The 10,434-nt window shown below is 41.4% G+C and overlaps 2 protein-coding genes across 3 annotated transcripts; one reads left to right on the forward strand and one right to left on the reverse strand.

Moving 5' to 3' along the window:
• Positions 1–594: 594 nt before the first annotated feature.
• nudt8 (nudix hydrolase 8) lies at positions 595–3,490 on the forward strand. The gene is made up of 5 exons (XM_072392946.1): positions 595–615; positions 1,015–1,863; positions 2,129–2,261; positions 2,618–2,695; positions 3,023–3,490. Exons 2-5 carry the CDS (start codon positions 1,016–1,018, stop codon positions 3,209–3,211), a joined length of 1,248 nt encoding a protein of 415 aa, XP_072249047.1. The 5' UTR covers positions 595–615; position 1,015; the 3' UTR covers positions 3,212–3,490.
• Positions 3,491–3,547: 57 nt separating this feature from the next.
• Positions 3,548–10,277, reverse strand: mfrp (membrane frizzled-related protein). 2 transcript variants are annotated; one of them, XM_072392950.1, is made up of 13 exons: positions 9,677–10,277; positions 7,828–7,936; positions 7,535–7,666; positions 7,157–7,324; positions 6,849–7,068; positions 6,362–6,492; positions 6,147–6,272; positions 5,972–6,048; positions 5,740–5,888; positions 5,489–5,619; positions 4,841–4,975; positions 4,459–4,586; positions 3,548–4,333 (listed from the first exon to the last, which is right to left on the reverse strand). In XM_072392950.1, exons 1-13 carry the CDS (start codon positions 9,728–9,730, stop codon positions 4,109–4,111), a joined length of 1,785 nt encoding a protein of 594 aa, XP_072249051.1. In that variant the 5' UTR covers positions 9,731–10,277; the 3' UTR covers positions 3,548–4,108. The 2 variants fall into 2 exon arrangements, with proteins under 2 accessions (XP_072249051.1, XP_072249052.1); XM_072392951.1 differs by having other exon boundaries at positions 6,849–7,089; positions 7,121–7,324.
• Between the last annotated feature and the right edge of the window lie 157 nt (positions 10,278–10,434).

The following is a 10,434-nucleotide window of genomic DNA, read 5'->3' on the forward strand; positions in this document are numbered from 1 at the left end:
AATTTGAACCAGCCAATTAATATCCTTTTTCTAATAACTACGAATATGATGGACACTTGTTTGAAGTCAACCTCAGAAAATAAAAGGACTAAGTCTGAAACGAGAAAAACTCGTTTTTCACCCCTGAAAACCCATGATATAATTAGCAGGGGATTTTTTTCAATGAGTTCATCCCTAAATAATTTCAATATTTTGTCCCAACCAAACCCTTAATTTATTTGCAAAAAAACCCAAAACAAGCTAAATGGGAAAAATGTTACTTTGCTATTTTGTCGTCCATACAGCGCAATGAAGGCAGCGCTGACGCGCGTGAAGCTACCCTGCTTTGATTAGTGGCAGCCGGCTAGTTGGGGCAGAGACTAGCTGTTGCCAAACACCACTCACAAGGTGAGCTTTTTCCGCTTTCAAAACACGTTTTACTTTTATAAGTAGGTCACCGGTACATTTTCTGACTTCTTGTTGGGAATGTCAGATACTTGTCATCAACCAAATAAAAGCTTGAGCTTTGATTTACGAATGGCATTAGCATGCTATCTCTATATGATGCTAGTTTTTCGCTAGCTTAGCCGGTTAGTTCGTGTGCAAAGATCGTTTTGGAACAAAAGATCTTGAATGGTACATAACCAGCATTAGTTGAGAAGCAAGAATGTAATTTATACATAGTTATTAAAGTTTAGAAGGTACAGTTAGTTGGTTAACATGCAGTTGTAGCTAATAGGAAAGTTTGACTTTAGCCACAAACTTTAGCCTTATAGTAGAGGTTGGCAGCTGAAGTTTGTGTGATTGTATGAGTATAGTTAATGAATTTATTTTTCTTTGGTCCTTAACAGTCTTGTGCAACAATTAAACGTAACGTTGGGGTGTAGATGGGAGGGTTATTGAGTTTCAATGAACATTTTATGTGCTGTCAGCTGAGTTTTGACCTACCAAGATTACTCACTTTATCAGACACGGGCATCTTTAACGTGAATAATCGTTCACACTGTCTTCGTATGTTTCTGTTTCTTTTTATAGGATGTTTAGAGGCCCACAAACCCCGACTTGGTCTTGCCCCTTAAGATTATTGTTGCTGTTGAGGGAATACCACCTTTCTGCTTTCTTTGAGCACAGTGGTTCTGGGTGGATAGGGGCAAAGCACGCAAAAGAAAGGAAATATGAACCAATAAGTTGGAAGGGCACTCGCAAGGATGAATCATTGTTATCCAGAAAGACTGTAAGCTATTCCACACCACTGTCTTCTTGCAGCTCTAACTGTGACAACCATCAGCTGATAAATGCTTCCTCTGAAAACCTTTTATGCAAAGCCATTTCATTAAGTCATCACCACCACCCTCAGGTCTCTGCAAAAACCAAACGAGTGTCTAATCCTCTAAGCACTTTCTGGCACTGCTTAATCAACAGGACTTTCCTGCAGCGCTGGAGAAGGCCTTTGGATTTTAGCCAAGATAAGATTCAATATAACCTTCTACAAAGTTATCTGTATCACAGACAGCACTCTGCTAGTCCCTTCAGTTTATCAGCACATAAGCCTTGGATTTTAAACAAGTTTAATGGGAAACCACTACCTCTCAGTCACTCTTTTCACCAAGCCAGAGATGTTCATCAGGCTGCCCCTAATGTAGCAGATACTTGGAGAGACTGTCTATCCCCAGAGAATGAAAACAGGTGTCGACAGAGGCTGGGACCTAACTTGAAGCTCTATGAGATGGACAAGGTGAGAAAAGGGGCAAGTCAGACACATGGAAAGAACCAGGGGCGATGGGCTTCCATCCTGGTCTGTCTCTGCACTGTTGAAGGGGAGCCTGCATTTCTCTTCACTCTGCGCTCCAGCACACTGAAGGGCAGGCACAAAGGAGATGTCAGGTTAGTGGAATGCTTTCTCTGGGCCACATGTCGATGTGTCCTTAGGCAAGACGCTGAACCCCACGTTGCCTACTGATGCGTCCATTGGTGTATGAATGTGTGTGATTAGAACAAATAGCACTGTGTAGTGTGTTGTATGAGTGAATGGGCGAATGTGACACGTGAAAGCGCTTCGAGTGGTCAGATTGACTAGAAAAGCGCTAAACAAGTGCAGTCCATTTTATCAGAGTACTGTATGTGTCATTCTTTCCATTCTTTTTCCTAGCTTTGCTGGAGGTAAGAGTGATCCATCAGACAGAGATGTGGTGGCCACAGCATTGCGAGAAGCCCGGGAGGAGCTGGGTGTTGACGTGGCAAATGAGAGTGTTTGGGGCGTCATGAAACCGCTGAGGGACATGGTTAGTTGGATTGTTTTTGTTTTAAGTTGCACAGTTTTCATTCTGTTTGAACCTGTTGTCATTACTTTTTCTGTCAAAGTTGGTTTACAGTCTGTTTTATTATTTTTTCACATGTGAACATCTTTATTTTTAAAAAATTAAGAAATTCTAAAAACCAAGGATGATTTTGTTAAATTGTCTGTTTAGTCTGAAGAGGAGTCCAAATACCCAAATTTTTTATATAAATTGATTATTAAAACGATTATTAATTAATTAATATTATTATTAAATAGGAGCAGCCAATCTTTTAAAGAGATTTAAAAAAATGTGAGCATTTATGTCTCATTCCGTCCCTGTTGTACACATTTTGTCTCCAGTCAGGGATGATGATTGCTCCTGTGCTTGCTAACCTTGGTCCTCTAGAGGATTTGACTTTCAGACCAAACCCTGAGGAGGTACAGTCATCCCACATTTTCTGTCTGTTAAAGTGGCTAAATTGTGATAAAGTTTTTTTTCTTTTGAACAGGGTGGTAATGAGTTCACACCACAGTCACATCTGATTCTTTTACACATTGCTTTGACCCCTTGGTGATTCAGATGAGGACGTTGCATGTTATCCAATGCAAACCAACATTTCCTCTTTGGACTTCTTTCCTCTGTTTTGCCATGTCAGCACAGTGTATATTTCTATACAAGATGGGTGGTTAAAGACTTTTCAACATTTTTTTTGATCTGTCATCATAACATTGTGGAACAAAACCAGTAAAGTGCTTCTTTTCCAGGTAGAAGAAATCTTCACCATGTCTTTGTCACACCTGTGCAACCCCCTGAACCGTGGCTACACACACTTCCGCGCTGGTGACAAGTACGGCTACACACTGCCAGTGTTTTGTAATGGGAAGCATCGAGTGTGGGGCTTGACTGCAGTCGCTCTGGACCATACCCTGAAACTAATTGTACCACCGGAATAGCTCAGCCATAACCTTTTAGGCATGCAGACTTAAGCGTTACTATGACACACATATTCTGGCTTTGTATGATAAAATCATGTTGAAATCACTTTAGATGAAGTATTTCATTCATCTTACAAATGAATCAACTGACAGGGTCATCATCCACAAAAATACATGGCTGATTCTTATATGGATATAAATCTTATATGCATCCCCATTTTATTTCACTACAGATCATATCCAGACTGCTGGTAACACTGAAGTAACAGATGCACATCATTATGATGTGGTGTGTGTGTGGTGGGGGGGGGAGAAAAATTGCAATAAAAGTTATTTTAGTTACTTTTTCAGTGTTCATTTTGTATTTTATGTTTTTTTTTAACATTGTCGATGTCAAGAGAAGAAATGGTGCAAAAAGACAATTTACAGCAAACTTTTTCATCTTTTTAAAGGATTTTTTTGGATGGCATTAGTGGCCTTTATTACTTTAAAAGTAGCTTGACAGGAAGCGGGTCAGAGATGGAGAGAAGGGGAATGATGTGCAACAAAGGCTGCTTCAGCCTCTGTACAGGACGCGCCTGTTCAACCAGTTGCACAACCCGGTGCCCCAGATCATACCCATGTCTCTCTGAGACTGTAAACTTAACAGTTTGCTTTGCTGGAACAGAACTTGCACAACTCTTAACTCTTTCAACCTCTAAATATCTATTTTGAAGTTACACCATAAATTGCTTTGTGTCCACAGTATTCTGGATGCGTTAAAAAATGTGCTTGCTTGAAAACCTGCACACCTGCTGGTTTTAGTGTGGTTTCCACGTGTCTCCAGTTCAGGCCTTTGAGCAGGCCAAGTGTTTCCCTAGTTCAAAAACTAGTATGAGGTGGGACTGGATGCGTTTTTTTTTCCCAGTAAAATATTCAAGGCTGTGAACACTCCATGGGGTTTTGTGAGTCAGGAAGAAGGTGGCAGTTGAAGGGCCAGCTGGAGGAGAGCAGATCCAGTGCCTGGCTGCATTGATGCTCGGCGGAGGAACAGACCGAGCGGCATGGCTGGAGGACGCCACCCTGAGGGCTGCACTGAGGAAGAAACATCCCACACAGAAACCTCTGCAGAGGCTTTAAGCAAGCCAGCTCCATTAACACCTGGGCAATAAAACCAAGAAAAAGGAGAGTGTGAGTGTAGACGTCTAACATGAAAAGAAACTGGGCGTCAAATAAGTTCTTATTATGGATTGACTTTTAAGATGAGTTATGAAGGTAGCTTCTACCCGATGCTGTTGCAGGAGTCTGGCAGCTTCTCTCTGGTCAGCAATGGGCAGCCAGATATTGGGGAATGAGGTGAGGTTATAGCTGAGGCCCAGGCACATCTCCACTTCTATAAATTCACATGACGAAGCTGGTTTTGTTTTGAGTGGAAATAAATTATTAGTCACTGAAATAGCTGACGGATTTCAATTATGACAATCAGAAATTACCAGCAACCTTTATGATTTGCAGCTGGACAATTTGTTCAACCTTTATTTTAACCGAAAAGCTTAAATTATTCCCTCTGAGCAATTGCACTCCTTCTCGTGTCCTCAACAACAAATTCCTCCTGTGGAGACAAAAACTACTGCACTAACTGATCGAGGTCAGCGATAACGGACTCACTGAAGGGAGGGTAGGTGGAGTTGCCACAGCCCTGTTCATCAGCTCCATCGGGACAGTCATTCCATCCGTCACACAGCCACTGGTGCTGAAGGCACTCCCCTGTACTGCAGGTAAACTGGCTGGGGCCACATGTCCCTTTAATAAATAGAAGATTTAAGTGTAAAAGATAGGTTTATAGAAAGCTAAAATACATCGGTCGGTGCATAACTCACTTTTTCTTACAATTCAGCCCACAGAGAGACATCCTGACAGTTCACTTTTTGATTTAGCAAAGTTTTACAGTTTTATTGTTTAGCACCAAATCATAACTTGTGAGGACAGGTCACTTCATATAATAAGGTATTAGAAAAAAACAACAACCAATGTTTCCTTTTTGTCGCGATGCAGCAACAGCCCCAAACGATACTACCACCATGTTTCACAGATGGAATTAGGTTCTGCTGGAATGAAGAATATTCCACACTCCAAACGTAATATTTTTTATCTAAATCAAATGTGCATTATTTTATCCACATCCACCAACAAAACACATCACAGTACGTTATTTTTTCAAGGTGCCCTCTCAAAAACATGGAAACAGCCACATGGGAAATAGTTAATTTAACAGTTATATAGACTCAAACTAGCTTTACTAATGCAACAACTCACTGTCCTGTAGAGAAACAGCTTGGTATGTTGCATTGAAGCCACTGTCAGCCACTCCCTCATCAGCAACAAACACCACTGTCATGTGGGGGCCAGAGGAGGTCAGGTCCGGTGGGAAGGTGGAACCACAAAACCTGGTAGAGAATATAATATTATTATACAGCTCACATAAAAAAGAGACACATTTATCTTTAGATACCTCTCATCAGACAAAATTTGAACAATTGAGAGACGATTACTGTGGGGCATCTCACCTCCCCAAAACCCTTCCAGCTGCAGTGTTGGCGCTGTCGTGCACCTCCACATAGTCAAACTCACACACATTCTGAGTTTCCAAGCTGAAGTTTTTGAAGCTCAGTGTAATGACTTGACCCTCACCAACAGATAAATGCCATATGCACAGCTAAAGAAAAGATAAAAAAAGAGATTAGTGTCACTGTTCTGTTCCTGCCAGTTTGGTATCGTGTCAAATGATTCTGCCTGTACCTGTTGATGAGGGTATGGCATTGGGTGATTTGGACTTTCAAGGTAACCATTTGGCCCAAACTCCTGGCCACCACAACCTATGAAGCAGCATTGTTCACAAGGTCACTCTTGTGTTCTTTTTAAGGACACATTTAAACTCGGGTTATTGTTTTGAGCACAGCTAATTCTCTCAGACCCTTGTGTTTATGGCTGCAGTTCGACTCATCCGTTTGGTCGTGACAGTTTGGATGGCCGTCACACAAAGACACAGGCAGCAGACAGCGCCCACTGTCACACATGAACTCCTCTCTGGAGCAGCTCCCTGAGGACACACACAACATATACTTACAGCAAATGGACATGAGCATTGTTGCATTAGCATACATGTGCTTTCGAATGCAGAATACTGACTGTGTCCAGGCAGTATGGCTCTGTACTGTGCCGCAAAGCCGTTGCCTGCAATGCTCCCATCAGAGCGGAAGGTGACCCACACTGTGCTACTGTTTGTGTTGACTGTGGGTGGTGCAGCGTTACCACAGAACCTGCAGGAAAGAAATTTATTTGAATAACCTTTGTTTTTAGTCATCTCTCTAGGACAGCCTTTGGTTGAACCTTAAACCTTGAACCTTAAAAATATGAAATTCCTGAAAGCATTTGTGGGCAGGGGTTATGTCATCCTGCAGCACTTTCCAAGAATGTAAGTAAGCAAAAAGGTCAAAGTATTCACATGAACTGCAATTTTTTCAACAAGGCCTGAGCACGTGGAAGAGCTCTCCAAATATGCACAGACCTTTAGCGCCATCTACCTGCAGTTTGAAATAATGTTGCTCCGTTTCTTGACTTAGGGGCTGAAAATGAAAGGAGCAACTTTTTCCATCTTCCTTGGGACCTGACTGACCTGGTGATCACAGAACTCTGCTCAATCTGTTCCTGCACCTCCAGCCAGTCAAACAGACATGGTGATGGTCCTTCCACTGTCAAAGAGGAAACGTGTATCTGGACCAAGTTAGGGGGCGGGACCCGGATCACCCACACACACAGTGAGTTGGGGGGGTAGGAGCCTGGGTAGTTTGGGGAACTGAAACTGCCTTCAGAGTCAGTCATAACACCTCCACAACCTGAGAGGCAGAAATAAAAACTTTATCTGGGGTAAACAAAAAGAAACAGAAAAAAGGCAACATTTCTGTTGGGTTAGAATAGACATGCTTGTTTCAGATGGGGGGTTGTTTGCAGGCTGTGGGGTGCCCGTGCTGTCTATTTCACTTCTGTTAGCAGGGACTGTTGGTAAAGTATGGGATGCTTCATTTCCTGCATTCTGCAGGTCTGGAGTGCCTGTTGGCAGCAACTGACCTTCCACTGCCTGGCCTTTAATCTCTGAAAAGGGAACACAGAATTATTTGAAATGAAGGAAATCTTTGATCAAGAAATTACTGTTAATGTACTGTAGATAGCATGTGCACTGATGCATGGCTTCCGTCCTACATTTTCTCACACAAGGCAACTCTACAGTAAGATCAGTTAGTAGCAATCTAAGTGAATAAAATAATCTCACTATAACCAAGTTGTGGTGAAATAGGGACTAACGCGTGAGAATGAGGGCCAGCGCCAGTCCAAGGGCTGCTAACAGGAGCAGGGCAGCAGCAGAGGCCACCACCAAGCCCCAGCCTGGACCCCGAAGACGCATCACATACAACCCCAAAAGACCACGACTTAGGCCTGAAGGACAGACACAAACATGTAAACATATTAATCCTTATACAGTCATTATGATTGTATTGGAGGTTTATATATAATTATACTTATAGCAAGACAAATTGGACATAACGTTATCTGAATTTGTTTAAATGATTAAGCGGGTAATTGACAAGGTGACTCACTAGCTGCCGGTGGTTTGATCAGTTCAGGGGTGGAGGAAGATGTCCTGAATCCCTCCACCCTGTCTTCTTGCTCCCCCTCCAGCTCAAAGGCAGGGTTACAGAACACATTCTGTGAAAAGCAGAACAGGGAAAAAACAGAAGAAAACTGGAAATGAAAATAAAGGAGTTATCAATTTAATTTAAATTCTATTTCTAACTAGTATGTTGTAACTTTTTGAATGAGAAATATCTTTCTTCTGCTTTCAAAAAAAAGCTGAAACAGCTTTATGAGGTGAGGCCGTAGCTTCTTGTTGCTAAGGTCACTGGACACAGTAATTCACATTCAAATCACTTCTAATGTGACCATAGCATTCAAATTGAATCATTTTTTAAGTCGCTACATATTTCCTTTTGTTTGGTCATACCAGCACCTGAGAAAGTTATCAGACTCCTTGGAATCTAAATGCTCCCCAATAGTCACTCCCTTTTTGCTATCTGTCTAAGCAACATTTTGGTCAACATTAATGTGAATGAAGCTTCGTATGTAATTATGTGTGCGTATTTGTGACTTCTCTTGAGGTACGGGGAAATCATTTGTGATAAAAGTCTTACAGTGCCACAGGTTAAAGCAGATTCTATGGTACTTCCCTTTATGTTGCAAGGACAATGGGAAATAGGTGTAAACCTAAATGGAAATACAGTATATAAGGCATAAACAAACTCCGTGGTTCCATGGAAACCATTTCTGATGAGGTTTTGTTTCTTCAAATATTACGAACCACTGCACAAGATGCCAAGATATTCCAAGTTTTTTGTCAAAGAGATCTTTGTAAATCACTTTGCTGATACCAAGAATACTAATAAATGTCACTTTAACTTTGCCATTTTTTGTAGGTACCATTTGAATTTGGTTCTTTGTCAGGATGTTATGTGTAGACACAGTACTAGTTCATCTTTAGAGTTAGAAAAGGCTTCAGGCAGCCTGAAGAGCTATTGCTCAACTTTCAAAGATCACCTTTGAAACTAAACATAAACAAATGGAGTGTCTCAAGACTTTTGCACAGAACTATGCATGCGTTTTGTTACTGCACCAAATCCCAAACCAATGCTGAGAACTAAAGACTGGTTTCCATCGCAATCTAAGATCAAATTAGCCTAACTGTGTACAAAATTACTGGTCATATTCCTATTGTTCCTTCTAAATTAATCTAAATATCCTTTTGATTAATTAATTGATATACAAACCTGATGAAAGTAGCTTCTGGGTTATTCAACAGAAACAAGTGCCTATTAGAAATTGCACCTTTAAATTTATGGGTAGGAAAGAGTAGTAAAATGTGCAAAAATCATGCTATCAATGAATAATGAGTAATTGGTCACTGTTACCTTGTCTAGCTTTGAATGCTAAGTAATACTTAGCTACAGTCCCCGTTCACTCTGGGTTAGTTTCTTGTTAAAAATACAACATGCTGCAAACCAGAATCAAGATTGAGCTTTGCAAGACAGTAACTGTGAACAAATAATTGCTTATTGTTGTTCTGTCAACATAAAGAGATTACAACATTATAAAAGCCACCATGGCTGCACTTCACCACATTCATCTTCATGAGAACTGAACAGACTTCATCTGCTTCCTGACATTTGATACAATTTGCAACCTCTGGTAGAACTCCAGAATTGAACTGGGAATGCTTAAGACAGATAGGATCTTCACTTTTCTTTCCCCATTAATTACAAAACTCCATGTACTATGTTACAAAGAGGTGGACTGCGATCATCCTGGAGGGTCTCTTTAGGCCCTAAGCACATAAAAGAGTTCCAGAAGTCTTTGAATTCACTGGATTCTTAACCTGTGAACTGTCCTGCTTACCTTGTAAATGTCTGAGGAGTCTGAGTATACTGTGACTTGAGTTAGGTCAGACATCTTTAGTCTGTCTGGGAAGGAAAAGGGACTCTGGTCAAAAAATCTCCTCTCAAAGGGCCCAATGATTTGATATAAACTTGTTGGAGGATACCATGAAGAGACCTGTTTCTTTGCAAGGGTGTTTGAAAAAGATTTTCCTGAGTTTTCTTATCATTGTTCATTTTGCACGGACCGTAAACCTCCACTGTAGCTGTGATAGCCTTTGGCCTTCAGTCCTCCGGCACAGCCCAGTCCTTTGTTGCAGATCCATCAACATAATCCACATGAAAATGAACAATAAAAACAATATAATTTGCATGAAAGGATTCAGTCTCCAGTTCTGAAAATATCCATGCTTGCTGCTCGTTGTCCTTTCGTCGTTTTTGCCTGGAGCAGTTGCAATCTGTGTTTCTCGTGTTTTTTTATTGTGCTTGACTAGTAACAAAAGAGTTTCAGAGGGTCCTCCACAGCGCTGAGCAAAGCCGAGTCAGCTGAGAGGACTGAGCCCCTGAGGAGGGACAGAGAAGGGGTAAGTGGTGGAGGTGAGGGTCTCTATAAGTCTCTATAATCTCCATAATTATGCGCCTACAATGTTTAAATGAAACACACTCGCATGCCCAAGTCAGGGTAAGCAGTTGCACAAACACACTGAAAACAAACATTGGCAGTCACACACGGCACTTTGAACCAAAGAACATTGGCACACAGTCGGCACAGCACAGTCT

The sequence above is a fragment of the Leuresthes tenuis genome, unplaced genomic scaffold (genome assembly GCF_036924035.1).
Source record: "Leuresthes tenuis unplaced genomic scaffold, fLeuTen1.0.hap1 SCAF_9, whole genome shotgun sequence".
Taxonomy (NCBI): Eukaryota; Metazoa; Chordata; class Actinopteri; order Atheriniformes; family Atherinopsidae; genus Leuresthes; species Leuresthes tenuis.

Bases quoted from the DNA above. Each gene is read 5' to 3' on its own strand.
- mfrp (XM_072392951.1), bottom strand. From the start codon at position 9,730: ATGTCTGACCTAACTCAAGTCACAGTATACTCAGACTCCTCAGACATT. The intron at 7,937-9,676 runs GTAAGCAGGACA...TGCTTTTCACAG, and splicing joins ACTCCTCAGACATTTACAAG to AATGTGTTCTGTAACCCTGC. The intron at 6,493-6,848 runs GTCAGTCAGGTC...TCTTTCCTGCAG, and splicing joins CAGAGTTCTGTGATCACCAG to GTTCTGTGGTAACGCTGCAC.
- nudt8 (XM_072392946.1), top strand. From the start codon at position 1,016: ATGTTTAGAGGCCCACAAACCCCGACTTGGTCTTGCCCCTTAAGATTA. The intron at 2,262-2,617 runs GTTAGTTGGATT...TTTTGTCTCCAG, and splicing joins TGAAACCGCTGAGGGACATG to TCAGGGATGATGATTGCTCC. The intron at 2,696-3,022 runs GTACAGTCATCC...CTTCTTTTCCAG, and splicing joins TCAGACCAAACCCTGAGGAG to GTAGAAGAAATCTTCACCAT.